Source organism: Poeciliopsis prolifica, unplaced genomic scaffold, assembly GCF_027474105.1.
Source record: "Poeciliopsis prolifica strain line A6 unplaced genomic scaffold, Auburn_PproV2 SCAFFOLD029, whole genome shotgun sequence".
In the NCBI taxonomy this organism is placed as follows: Eukaryota; Metazoa; Chordata; class Actinopteri; order Cyprinodontiformes; family Poeciliidae; genus Poeciliopsis; species Poeciliopsis prolifica.
This window is the reverse complement of record NW_026562404.1, coordinates 6,882,064-6,896,545: the sequence shown is the minus strand read 5'-3', so window position 1 is coordinate 6,896,545 and position 14,482 is coordinate 6,882,064. Positions and strand designations below refer to the sequence as shown.

Here is a 14,482-nt window from a genome sequence, read left to right as displayed (position 1 = left end):
CCAGTGGAAGTTTTTTTTTTTTTTTAATTAGCATTTTAATTTAAATTCAACTCTTAATCTTATTTAGCTTTCAGATAGAGCAGAAAATACCTCTGGTTTAATCATTGGTAAGTGCAGGCTGTCAAATCCAGTACTACTTCACCCCATTAGATGTCACTATTTTTCAACAAGAAGAATGAGTTTGGTTTTATAGGGTATATGCAGAAACTATTTGAAATATTTTTGAAGTATTATCACTATATATATAATAATATATATATATATATATATATATATATTATATATATATATATATATATATATATATATATATATATATATATATATATAATATATATATATATATATATACATACACTTTTTTTTCTAGAATATGATTTTTCTACTCTTCCCATGCACACATAGTATTACTTTCATCACGTTTGTGGCATTCATTGAAGATAAATCCCCTTCATATAGTTTTCTGAAAGCTCTAATAAAATTATATTTGCATGTAAACCATTGAGAACAAAAAAAATAAAAATTAATAAACATGTCCCAGAGAAGCACAGCAGATATGTCCCTCAGAATATCATTTTATTTTTCATTTTACACCAGTTAGTCCTTGGACAAACTGCCTCCTATCAGTCAATCGATTGTAGGATACATTTAGGACCAAAGAACACATTTCACACTGCTACAAACCAACAGAACTGCCATATCGAATGTTAAGATATCTATTTACTGTCATGCTGAGTGTTTTTTTTTTTGTCAGTAATAATGACTCACTGATTCTGTAACTGTTGCTAATGAGGCTTCTGGCGTAATAATGGCATCTATAGGTCCCAGTGACTAAACGGCATTCAGTAGTGACATCCGTCTATGATAGGAATCTTGCTTTATAATTTACAGATAGGTAAAACTGAACTGGGCCTTATTTTGGCCCAGCTTAAAACAAACACACGGGAAATGTGACATGTTCACTCTCGTAGAAAAAAAAAATCATATGCATTGATATGTTTACCATTCTCAGTAGAACAATTTCACAATTGTATTGTCTATTATTGTGCAGTATTTGAAGATAGTAAACAGCTATGATCCTAGAGAGATCTTATATTTACAGCTCTGGATATCCTTTTGGTTATGAATTTTAGCATAGTCAACCTGTACCTAATAGCTTTTATGATTACACAGAATATCAAAAAAAGACCTCCGCAGAGTGACATTTCTGTACATGAATGCATTTTCTTCCTTTTTTTTTTTTTTTTTTTTTTTTTTTACATAGATGTAATGGTTCACTTTCATTTTCACATTGTCTCACTCTGTTTCAGACCATATGTTATGGCAACACATTTGTGGCTTCACTTTGGCAGTCAGTTTGAGCAGTCTCAGTTGAGGACCCACAGCCTCCTTTATTCAAATAAGTGACTCGGATGAGCCGTTGCAGCCCAAGAACTTGCATCTCTGCTATGCCCATGGAAGGGCCATTTTTTTGCAGCATAGTTCTTTGTGTAGTCTTTTAAAAGTCTGTTGTTAGTGCTTCTGCAACTAACAAATGTTGTGCTAGTTTGTTGAATCCCCTTTCTCTTATCTGGTCTGTAGAAGGCCATTTCACAGTTAAGTCCCAAGCAGCAGTCTCGTTCAGGGGTGGGTTGAGAGAGGCCAGCGGCTCCGACGGGCCAGTAAAGTTAGTTCATCCATTCCAGCCGGATGTTAGACCAGTGGTTCCTAATAATTTTGTTGTGTTTCCACCAAAAGACTTCCCAATATCATTGTGCCATTTCTCATTGTATAATAAATCTCAAGCAGGAGACCATCTGGGTCCGTCTTATTAGGAAACACTGTGCTAGCCCAAGAACACCAGCCTATTAGAACATGCAGCTAATAAGGCTATCTCAGCTAGAAAAGTGGCTGTTCTAAGTTTACCATTTTTGCAGCGGTGTTAGACTATCTTTACAGCAATGAAATCTGGAAGGACAATGTTGGTGATGGTTGCTTGCAATATGACACTTTGGAGCCATGTAATACATACACTTAAGCTGGAGCATTTGAGTTAGCTGTATTGGCTGCAACTGTGAGCCTTTTGTTTTATGGGCCGGCTGGGACAAAGACCTGTGCAAGTCGTTGTCCTTCAGCATCCTGGGACAGACACCGAACCTTGGATATTAAACCAACAAGCCATTTCTAGGAGAGGCCTGGACTTTCCCAGGAGATGCAAGTCAGTGAGGAGAGAAGGGAAAGTATCCGGCCACACTTTGCATTTACCTAATAGAGTTAAGACTTAGCTTTTGACAAGAACAGGCAAAGTTGTCTTTAAGTTGATGAAATTTCAGTTGAAGATACTTTTTCACTCTTGTAGTCACTTGCAGCCTTGATTCTTAACTTCCTCCTCCCCAGTCTCTCCCCACAATCATCCTCAGTCTCATTGTCCTCCTTCACAGGCTGTTTTTGTCTGGTAACTCTGCCTCAGGACTGCGGGGGAAGTAGACAGTGGCTTTGTGCTCCTCATAGCGGTCAATGTGCTTGAGATGTACCACCATATGCAGGGCATAGGCTAAGACTAGGAGCAGGATTAACGACGTCACCAGACCCATCAGAATAGCTGGTGTTAAGAAAGTAGCACAGTCACTGGCAGATGCAAACTTCTCTGACTGTACGTTGAAGGCCTGAATCTGGAAGAACAAAGAGTAAGGCGGATAGATAAGATTAGGCTGAAGCAAATAGGACAACTGGCTCTTATTGGGCTTACCAAGCACAGACACACTATACAGACGGACAGGTTGAGACAATTGAGCAGATGGCTGAATAAATAAAACAGACAGACAAAAGGCCAACTAACAGACTGACAGCCAACACACTAAACATTAAACGGATACCAGCTCACAAACATACAGACACATGCACCTATGTAGCTAAATGAAAAAATAATGAAACCAAAACGGACCATGCAAACACTATTAAACGCCTTGAGACGACAAAGGTTGTGCCAGTTGTGCAACTGTGTACCTGGAAATCAGTGAACGTTATGTGCCAGTTAGCAGATGTGTCAGTGTGGGAGCTGGGCACTAGCAGGGTGTCATATTTGTGCAGGCTGCTGACGTGCTGGCAATGGTAGGATGAAGTGGCAGGAGCGTAGACCTCACTGGCGTTGAATGTAGCCTCCTGGGTCCAGTTGTACTGGATGTGAACGCTGTCAAGAGTGAACCAGTTTTGACCAGCTGCTTCATAAAAAGTGTTGGACATCTGAAGCCTTTTGAAGGAGAAAGTGTAGTTATTTATAATTATGCACTTGCAAGCATTCTAATGTGGTTTCTAGAGATTCATACAAATAAAATGTGTCTGAATTAAGCGTTGCCATTTTACCTGATAACTAGACCTCGTAAGTCCTCAACATCACCAAATCTTAAAGAAAGTCTATGGGAGATAAAACCAATAGCAGAATATTTAACTCAAATGACACAAAGCATGATACATTTAAGGACATGTCTGCACTGTAGATATTTGAATACCACAAATATTGATCTTGTGATGCAAGTGTAAAAAGAAATTCTCTCGGTTGTTGCTTTGGGATGAGACTTACGTTGCTTTGTCCTTGGTACAGATTGAGCCCTTAGTGTCCACAGGTAAGCTGGGGTTGAAGACCCTCTCAGTCAGATCAATGAACGTGTGGTTCCTGTAGCGGATTGCCAACCGTTTTGCCTTAAACAGAATGCAAGGCTTCCCATTGTAAGACACACTGAGCGGACCATAAGGCCCCATCAGAGATTGCAGCAGCTTCCTTTTACTGAGAGACATCCCAGACTGATGCCATTTAAAAGGCTGCAGAGACACAAACAAATGGCATTAATCAATGACAATAAAACCTGCATTCAGCGTAACAACTGTTTGTCATTACCTTACCACAGACAAGTGGTAAGGTAATATTTTAGGCGACAGCTCAACAGGAGGTAGCACATATTTTTGAAGTGAAAGGCAAAGAATATTTGGTTTTTGGAATGATCAATTGGAACAAATGATAAAAGTATTACATGTTTATATTCAACCTCATTTATTCTGATAACTCTAAACAATCTCAAGTACAACAAACTTGATTCAGATGTGCCTCGTTAGAATTCTCTGTGCAATTAGTGTAAATACTGTTGTTCTGTGAATGTCTCAGAGGATTTTTACAGAATATTGTTCACCAGCAAACAACATTTTGAAGTCGGACAGTGTTTCCTGAGATGACAGGCCAATGGCCAAACATGGAGGGCTTTAATGTGAGATCCAGACAAAAAGCTTACGGTAACAGCAATCCACTAAAACAGAAAGCACAGGAAACATTTGTTGGTTGAGACCAAAATGTCAAGCAGGCGAAACTAACACTGCCCATCACTTTGAATACACCATACCCAAGGTAAAGAAGCATAATGTATTATGTATTATGCTGTGGAGTCACTTTTCTTCAATAGAGGCAGGAATGATGATGGGAGTTGATAGGAAAATACTAGATCTAGCTAAATACAGGGCAATCTCAGTTGAAAACCTGAAGAACCTGCAAACAACCAACAACAGAGGAATAAGTCCACCTTCCAGCAGGGCAGAGACATTACAGCATTATCTAGAACTATTAATGAATAGTTTTAATCACACATAGTGTGAACCAGCTTGAAAGGTGCAACCGAATCCTTTTTTAACCGATCCAGTTAAAATCCAGAACTTAACACAATTCTGTAGCAGGACTGTTCACAGGTTCTCCACCCAATCTAGATAAGCATGAGATGTCTTGAACTGTTTAAATCAGGGCATTCTATGTCACACATCCTAAAAACCTACAACTCCCGACCTGCAATGCCTTAGTTTTTATTCATGCTGTGATATTTAATTTGAAAGGCCATTTTCAAGGCTTGCCAGCTTGTCTGATCATAAAATGTGAGCCATGTGTAAAGTTCAGTATTCACCCCACCACCTGAATCTTAAATGGACAAAGAGCAGCATGTGGAAAGCAGGAGTTCTCTAAATTCGCATATAATGGTGTCCAGTGGCAGAGAAAGCGCTGATATTAGTTGGCAGAGACAAACTGCCCCCTGTAGATTTTTTAATCTGTTCGCAAAAAGAGTGCATCACACTGAAAGGTAGTAGTGATACAGAAAATGTAAGGTGAAGTCAAAATGTTTGTGTTGGGATAAAACTGGATTCGTATGGCTGGAATTACAAGCACCCAAAACGAGTTTAGAAAAGAAACATTGGTGCTTTGAGCAGGATTCACCAATCTATGTAAACAGACATATTTGCCTGTGTGCACAAGCTGATGAGGCATTCTGTGGAATATTACTGAATTTTCTGTCACAGGAGTCCTGTGTGTGGGTGGCAAAGATGTTTTACCTCTGGTGAATATGAGACAAACATTATTCCTTCATCCAAGGTCATTCAGTGTGGCTGAGTGAGCATGCTCAGTGCGTGTGCATTTGTATGAACAGCAGACAGGGAGAGAACGCTGAACACTGTACCTGCAGTATTCTCCTGAGTGGGTTTTCATCTTCAGGTGTCAAAAACACCTCTTCACTCTCCAGGCCATACTCTCCATCTGTACCTGAAAGTGAAATCAAACAAATGCATGACTAGAGTTCAGATCGCTGGGCAGGTTAAGCTGATTTGAAGTGCTTTATCGGAGAAAGCTGTACACTCATAAAAGTACTGATGACTTCATATAGGCAGTGCACACTTAAGCACATGCAAGCAAACAAAGAACAAAGAGATCTGCGTGCACCTCACTACGCTGGTTCGTATCTATTTCTAGTAGTTTGCGTCATCCCTCTGACTCATCACCGGTTCACTTCAACATAACTCAGTGTTTACAAACACTGTTCATTTTGTTCCAGATACATCTTTATCGATCATGCCTTTCAAAAAGTGTAAAAAAATTATTCTCCGTGCCTTTGTATCACAATGCGTAAATATAGCTACACACAAGCCAGCACCCTACTGAGGTGTTCGAGTTGCACAGAGGCCCCCACTTGAAAACCTGATCAAATTACAAAGTAGCAGAGATGTCTCGGGGTTTAAAAAGCAAATGCTTTCATCAGATCTGTGCAAGTCAGTGCCAAAAGAACCACAGCAGGTTAGACTGAATCAGGTCTTGTGTCAGAATGGATTAGTTACTTACGTGATGTGACTCTTGTTGCTTGATGGGGGTTCTCTTTGCTGTGGAAAAGAAGATACAGAAGATACAATGAAGCCTTCTGAAGATAACATGAAAAATGTTTTTATTTCATTATTATTTTTGCTCTTTTTTGGTAAAAACATTGTCAGTGCAGAATTCTTCCCCACAGTAGGGTTTCCAAAGTGTGCCCTGGTGGCCATTGGAGGCCTTTGCAATGATTTTATCAGCTGCAAAGAATATGACAAACATGATCCACCAGTAGGTGATCAGTGCAACTTTGCTGGCTTGGTAACTCAGCAGGACAAAGGTACAGTAATGGAAATCCTATAATGAAACCTAAATAATTACGTTTTATTAACAAATAATTGTCCATTTATCATTTTGACATTAATTAAAAACTGATTACACATGGCTTTACATATTGATGCACTGGCATTAATTGCAGTAATTTATGCTTAAAATGCCACCTAAGTCATTTAAAAATATTTGAGCTACATGCTATATTAATGTTAAATCAAGATAATTCTATAATCTTAAAAGCAAAATCTGTTCGACACTGATGCCATGACTCATATAAAAAAACTACGTGATTACTTGTTCATCGAAAGAAAATCTTTTAAGATCAGCCTATTACACTAAATTAAAACAATTTAATTTTGTTCAGCTACTGGAGTGAAGAATGATACATTTAAAATGTGAGGGGATTTGCACTTGTAGAGAAGGAATGAATTTACAAACGTTTTAGAGTATGACTTCTGAACTGTTGTGACTGTGGACATTAGATGTCACAGTACTGACCTACATCTTGCACATGTGACAGAGGACCAGCCATTTCCTTGTTCTTCACATGTTTGCCCCAGCTGTCCAACTCTCTGTCTGAGACTAAACCCCACAAAGCACGGACCTCTTGAGGCTAATCCTAATCCTTTTTTAAATGTCTAATCACAAACATATTGTGCCAATGGGCTTACTGGGCAGCTTCCACATGGCCAGTTGTGCTTGTGGTGATGGCCACTCTGAAGATCTGACAGGGTGGTCTATCCCGACCTGGCCTTTGTGATCATCTGGGCTTGTTCTCTAATCGTCGTACAACAGCCAGTAATAATGAGCTTGTAGGAGGTAAACCTTAATACCTGTGGGACTGGGAATAACCATTACTTTGAGTCACATCACTCCCATCTGTTTCTGTTGGTTTCAACCAAAATTGTAAGTGAAACTGCAGCAAAAAAGAAATGAATTTAAACATCTTGCATCTCCTGCCTTCAAGTAAATTTTGTTTGTAAGACTACACCAAACAGTCAAGAGCTGCTTATGCTGTCACTAAAAGCTGTTCACATCATTCTCTCACTCATGTACTAAGGTTTTGATTTATTTATTAAAATTAGCTATTTTTTTTGTAGATGTACCTGAAAGTCACAGCTTTACAGTGAGCTGCCAGGGATGTCAGATATCCTCCCATATGGTGCAATATCTACCTGGGCAATAATGTGCAGTTCGGTGCCAGGTGGATTAGGATTAGTCGTGAGGACACGCCTCGTCCAGTGGATCCCAAAAGTGGAGAGACATTGGCCCTGACCAAGGTGAAGGGATTAAATCATGATGTCAGAAGCTACAGCAGTCTGGATAGTTCAAGTGCATGTCTCCTGACCTCTGCAAGTACTAATGATTGTAGGAAGGCTCAGGAAATGTCGAACTTGTCTGGGTTCAGTTTAATGTTATTTGACAGAAATGCAACATTAAATGTATTTATATATTACAATTTTATCCATTCAGAAAATTTAGATCATTTAGCGTCTTTATAGTATTTTGTGTAAAACCAAAAGGATAAAATTCAAGAAGTAAAAAAACTGATGGAATGCGTCACATACAGCACTTTAAAAATATACATATAAAAAAGAAATATTAACTTTTGGAGTCAATAGTTTGTAGGACTACCTTCCAACGCAATGAAGACTACAAGTCTTTTGCACCATGTTTTTACAATCTATGCACATCTAGATTGTTGACTTATTATTTGCAAAATTGCCTAAGCCCAATAAACTCTGGACATCAATTTTCAGGTCTGACACAACACCTGAATATGTTGTGTGAGACATGCAGCTCTGTATGTGTTTAGTGTCAATGCCCTGCTAGAAAATGAACATCTCTGCCTCAGGCTCAGGTCTGGCAGCCTCATACTGATATTATTCCAGGTTCACTCCGTATCTAGCTTCTCATAAACTTGTTTCTTGTTCCTGGTGAACAACAGAATTTCTACTGCATGTTGCTCCCACCACCATCTTCCAGCGAGGGGATGGTGTGTTCACAATAAAGTCCGCTGTTAGTTTTCCAATATAGTAACTATTTTGCATGTGTGCCAGAAGTTTTATTCTGATACATCTGAGAAGATGTTTGTTGTCTCACATGGCTTGAAACTTAAATTAAACTTATTACGACTTCATGTAAACATTGGCGTCATTCTTTGTTCTTTTTTTTGTACATGTTATATGTATCAAGTGCATAACTAATAGTTGCCCCAGAGCTGTGATGTCCTTCCTGGCTGCTTTTCTGAATAGCCCAGTTGTGCCATTCTGATCTTAATTTGAAATGATGAGCTGGACATTATAATGTGAGATGTTCAACACTCATGATGTTGCTTTAAAGGCTGAGCTTGATTGAAGCATTTCCTCATCTTCTCCCTGAGCTTTCTGAACTTTACTGTATTGCTCTATCATATAAAATGCTAATAAAATATATTGAAGTTTATGTTTGCAATGTGGAATGACAGGATGTGAACAAGTTCAATTGGTTTGAATACTTCTGCAAAGTAGTGCAAAATCAGAGTCACCAGACATCACTCCCATCAGCATCACTATTGCATGTCACAAAGCTGTGGAACAATCAAGTTTCTCTGTGGAGGAAATCAAAGCGATTGGAATGAAGCCTAAGCCCATTGGAACAGGTAATGTTAGTCGCACGGTGACGTCTGAAGAATGAAAACCAGTCCGTGACCAAGTGGAAAACGCCGTGTTATCAGTAGCCACAAATAAGCTCTTCAGCCTACATTCCGGTGTGTATCTGCCAACTCCAGCATCAGCATCATGATAGGCTAAATCCTGTGGGATGTGTGTGTGTGTGTGTGTGTGTGTGTGTGTGTGTGTGTGTGTGTGTGTGTGTGTGTGTGTGTGTGTGTGTGTGTGTGTGTGGGTGTGTGTGTGTGTGTGTGTGTGTGTGTGTGTGTGTGTGTGTGTAGGTGGGGGTGCATGCGTGTGTGTGTCTGCCTGTGTGCAGGTTTGGGGGTACATGCGATCCCTCATGCATGTTGATACCTCGCGAAGGAATGTCTGCCGGTGCCGTTCTCAGAGTAACAATATAACAGTTTATTTATGTAATAAATGCAAATATTTATATTTTCCACTGGTGAATGCTGGGTAAGCATAGGTCTTTAAATGAGCTGCCAAATCCAGGAAACCTTTGGCAGCAGGCGCTTGTGTCTGAAACCTCAGCAGCATAGCGGCTAACTTGGATGCTGCGCACTTATTGCCTGCATTGATATTTGAGACATCAATGATCTCAGGGCTGCAGAGAGGTTTGACCTCCCCCCACCACCACATCCACCCACCATCCACACCGCTGACATGACTGCTAGATTTAATGTGATTGTTGAACAGCTTAGCTAAATTAATCACTCCTGTGCACCTATGTGATCTCAGCTGGCTGGCAGGAGCCTCAGGACTGTGAGAATGCAAGAGCTATGCGAAGCCCAGGCGTTTTGCTCTTGTGCCAGTTTTTGCAGGGTCAGCAATCATGGGCTGTTGTGGGCCCCCCATCATTGGTTCAGTTTGTCACACAGTGGCTGGGTGCTGAGCAGGCCTTTTACATAATCAAAGCCAAGCCAGAGCCACTCCTTGGCTCATCTCCCTGCTGCCACACACATCCATAAGTATGTGTGCACACAACTGAGCAAATATCCAGAATACTAGCAGCAGAATGACTTTTAATTTGTATTATCACAAAATTTTAGAAAAGTGCTAGGTTTTAAATATTAATGACAGAGCTTCTTTTGGCTTCTCAATCAATACATTTTCACTGAATGTCCTTCTTCAAGCAGGCGGATAGCTGATCTCTTGTTCTTGCTTGTTGTGCACCGCTGAGCAGAAAAAAAGGTTTGAGGGCTGCTCTTAAAACTTATAAGCAAATGCTATCCACATCCGTAACAATGCTTTGCCATTGAACTCGTCCCCTGTCCTGCATCTTACGACTAGAAAATATTGCTGAGCACACTTGTGGGTTTTGATATGGGTAATAAGGCTATTTTCCCTGGGCGGCGCATCCCAGAGGTTAGTCTGAAAATATAACTTCTCTTAAAATCTGTCAGTTGCACTCTAAGCATGCTTTTGTATTAAACTAGTGTTTCTCAGTTCTGGACCTGAGGGAGCAAAAGCCCTGCATATTTTTGATTTGCCTTCGTACCACAACACCTGATTTCAAATAATTGCATGACCTCCTCTGCAGCCATCAAATGCTGAAGAAACCTGTTAATCAGCCACTTATTCATCTCAGGTGTGTGGCAGAAGGGAACCAGTGGTTGCTGAGGATACACAGTATTTGATTCAGAACTTGAGTAAAGGGTGGTGTTACTTTTTTATTTATTTTATTACTAGATATAGCCTGGTTTTTGCATTTACCTTTTCTTTAGCTCTAATAATGCCACTGTAATGTCTACTGAATAAAATTAACTTGATTTGAGGTTTTTAATATTGTTTTATTGGTAGTTGTACTGTTGTTCTCAAATTTCCTTTTAGTGTCCCTTCATGAAATTCAAAACCCATCTTAAATATTTCATTTTTCATGCTGTTGAAGAGCAGGAATCTCATATTTAGCATCAGTTGTGAGTAATAATGTGTAAATTATAAATCAGAAAAAATGTAGTTGGACCAGAAAATGACTTATGAAAACTCCTCTTAATCCCCCACTCTGCAGGTGCTGTTTTATAAATAGACTTGTTAGCGGAGATTAAGATTTAGGTGTTAGCGAAGATGCCAGTCAGATCTTTGCTGCCAGTTTCAGGATAGCTTTGATTGCAGCTTCAAATAAGACCTTAGGTTAAGCACTCGACTGGTAAATCTTTCTACACCTTGAATGTAAAGCAGATAAAGTTAGAGGACCTGAGCTTGTGACTTTAAATTTTTACTACAGTCACATGTATGCATATATGTTAATAAGTAGAATTTTTTTTTGATCAATAAGATTTACAAACCTATCAGTGTGAGATACGCATGCTTGAGTTAGAATGTGATTAAATATGACTATAAAATGTTTGTTGTCTTTTAAACTTTAAATCCTTTTCAGATTAACGATCGCCAATCAATCATCTCAACAAAACAATGACCTTTCTTCCATACCTATATAGAGGCCAATTTGTCAGAGATCAGACTTGTGACCACATCTGCATTTAATCATAGCACTTCCCAAGTGTATTTAGTCATATTTATCAGTTGACTGGACAATCAAAGTTAAAATTAACCTCTGGTTGTTTAACCCTTTAATCTATCTTAAAATAGAGGTCAATGAACAATCTGTCACCTTGAACTCTATAAGTTGCCCTTTAATCTGTGTCTATGTTTGAAAGGACTTAACAGTTTTAAGATGCATTTAAGCACTTGTTCACTATGTAATGTGTTGGTCAAAACAGTTGCCAGATATACTTTTACACACATGCGGATTATCAAAAAGAGCTGAGGCAGAGCAGACGTGGCAGTAAGGTGGCCTCCTGGGTACAATTTTGATGAAGTGACACCAAAAAGGCCTTCCATTTAAAAACATTTAAAAGTGAAAATTAAATAGATGTCTCTTTGACTGACGTCTACTGATGTCTTATGCTGGTTTACGGTCGGTGGATAGTTTTCAAATGGGCTAACTTCTAACACTTTTATTCAGTCCATGAATAACAGGACAGACGAGCTCTAAATAGGCAAAAAAAAATGTCCTTGGATAGTTATGATTTGAGGAGTAATTGTACTTTCAGCAAGTTTGGATTAAAACCAGGACTATATATTGGAACTATTGCGCGAGTGAACCTGTTCTCATTTGAGTTTCCATTAACTTGCAAAAAGACGTTCTTCAACTGTGGCTGGCATAGCCAACTCAGAGCGTTGCAGCAATCCCAATAACTAGGTCACACTTAAGTGACATGAATGGTTTTTGAAGTGTAATAGGACATATTAAATAAACTTTGTTACAACTTAGCAACATTAATGGATGGTGTTGGCTTACTGTGTTTTTGTTTTGGGGGATTTTTTTTTATTGCTCTCCTAAGTTGTTGAGACTGTGCATGGTCGCTGCCTACATGTGTGAAAAAGTCTCTTACAATATTACAGCTTAGTGGGTTGTCCTTTAATCTGTAGCCACATTTTGACCTTGTCCATCTTCTTTCAAAACAGATAAAGTTGTTTCATAACCATTGTGAATGACATGTTTTATGTTGTTTTTCCTTATTTTTTCAAACTTTCTAATGTAAAATATTGCTTTTATCTCTCAGGTTTAGACAAGACTGAGCACTACGTCATCATCGTGAAAACATGTCAACAATGCTGTTCATTTACATTGTTAACATCACGGCAAGGGACATTTATAAATCAGTTAATAAAGGTTGATGAATAACATTTTGTTTTGTTTTGAAAGTTTTAGGAAGCTAAAACATTGTCTATGATCAAATTGTAGTACCACAAGAAAAACCACTGTAGGGAATTTGGCTGTTTCTTTCAGCTGCATTCCCTGTTGTCCTCTAAGCCGTTCATCAGTAAGCCTCTAACTCATATTTTTCTAACACATATTCAGCTCCCTCCAAGGCATTTTATATTTAAGGAATAAAATATTGCTATTATATAACACCGTCTTTGAGTGAGTCAGAGCTGATATTGGAGTTTTGACCTGTGACCGTTAGCTGTTATGTTAAGGAGTTACGTACAATGGGCTCCAAGTCCCAGGAGAAATAATCTTTTCTCTCTCTCTCTCTTTCTGATAAACTGTGGTAAAAAGTTGTAAAAGCGGTCAATCTGGATTTAATAAAAGCTTTAATTAACATGGAATAAAACTATATCCATGACAGCAAGGAAACTGATTCTCATTTCTGGTGACCTGGAATTGCAAAAAAGTTGTTGAAGATTTAATTGTGTAATAAATGAGAGCAGGGGAGGCAGCTTGTTGTGGGTTAGAATCAGAGGACTGTGAGAGCTGTCATGCATGGCATGATTTCAAGAGCCTTTCATGGCTTTGGCACAGTTTGATGGCTCTTTGCTGTGTTGTCCATATAAGCAAACAGGAGAGCAGTGGTAAAGGCCCTGAATGTCTTGTGACAGTCCTGTGAGTCCTGCATCTTCGATCTAGATCAGACCTCCAAGGCGACATGTAAATTAAAGAACTAGAATTCCTTCCCAATGTCTGCATCGTTAAGCACACCCCCAAAAGATGCATCGTCTCCGTTATCCTCCATCAGCCTCTTTCTCCGCTTCTCTAGATTTTAAGACCCGCTACCCAAGCCTTCTTGCCAGACCAGCATTACTGTACAGAGACAACAGCCCCATCTGAGATTGATGAGCACCATCTGATGCGGTCCCATACACTGAAACAAACAAAGCCTTGAAGCCTAGCGTTCTCCAACACATACCAACACAGCTTGAATGATTGAATTCACAATCTGAGATGCGTCCAAGGTGAGCTGTAACTAAGGAAGGCGAGGGTGGCACAAAGCCCTCTTAGAGAAGACGCACACATCAGCATCCCAGCATCCCTGCGTGCATCTCCAGTACCCCTCCCCCCTAACAATCCCCCCCTGCACCCCTCCGCTGCTTCACAGCCATAGAGAGCGAGGATGGACTCACCTTCTATCCAGGATCAGAGGCACTTCGTCATAGAGGAGTCCCGGCTGGAATTCTTCTTCAGTGAAGGTCAGCCCAGGCCGGCTGAGGGCAGACAGCAAGGCGAGGGAGCAGATGAGGAGTGCGTGTGCAGCCATCGAGACAATGAGAGGAGACTGCTGCTGGACGAGCACCGCTTCATAATCTGCTCTCCTAGCAGCGCCTGAATCCCAGATCCACAGACAAGCAGCCGCTGCAGCCAATCAGTGGCCCAGCACAAGCCGACAAGCGTGCGTCACAGCGCCCCTCACTGCATCCATCCCTCCTCCGCCCCTCCGCTTCTTCTCCCTTTCTCACCCTGCTCCCTCCTGTGTTATCCTCTCAGTCTGCTCAACCTCCCACATCCTTTTCCAGTGCTGCTCTGCCCTCCTCTTTCATACACACATAGCTGCAGGCGAGCCCCAAGTGTGGACAGCGAATCGTTTGTTTTCATTAAAACCCTCGTCATACCTGAGTTTCCAAC

The 14,482-nt window shown here is 40.0% G+C and overlaps 1 protein-coding gene across 1 annotated transcript; it reads right to left on the bottom strand.

Annotated features, from left to right (window-relative positions):
* Positions 1-555: 555 nt before the first annotated feature.
* On the bottom strand, positions 556-14,259 carry atp6ap1lb (ATPase H+ transporting accessory protein 1 like b). The gene is made up of 7 exons (XM_055049825.1): positions 13,984-14,259; positions 6,125-6,162; positions 5,469-5,551; positions 3,560-3,798; positions 3,343-3,393; positions 2,986-3,229; positions 556-2,651 (listed from the first exon to the last, which is right to left on the bottom strand). The coding sequence occupies exons 1-7, from the start codon at positions 14,115-14,117 to the stop codon at positions 2,415-2,417; spliced, it is 1,026 nt and encodes a 341-aa protein (XP_054905800.1). The 5' UTR covers positions 14,118-14,259; the 3' UTR covers positions 556-2,414.
* Positions 14,260-14,482: the final 223 nt, after the last annotated feature.

Coding starts and splice junctions, on each gene's coding strand:
- atp6ap1lb (XM_055049825.1), bottom strand. CDS start 14,117: ATGGCTGCACACGCACTCCTCATCTGCTCCCTCGCCTTGCTGTCTGCC. Junction 3,799..5,468: donor CACTCAGGAGAATACTGCAG/GTACAGTGTTCA, acceptor GTGTCTCTGCAG/CCTTTTAAATGGCATCAGTC. Junction 3,230..3,342: donor TTACGAGGTCTAGTTATCAG/GTAAAATGGCAA, acceptor CTCCTTCAAAAG/GCTTCAGATGTCCAACACTT.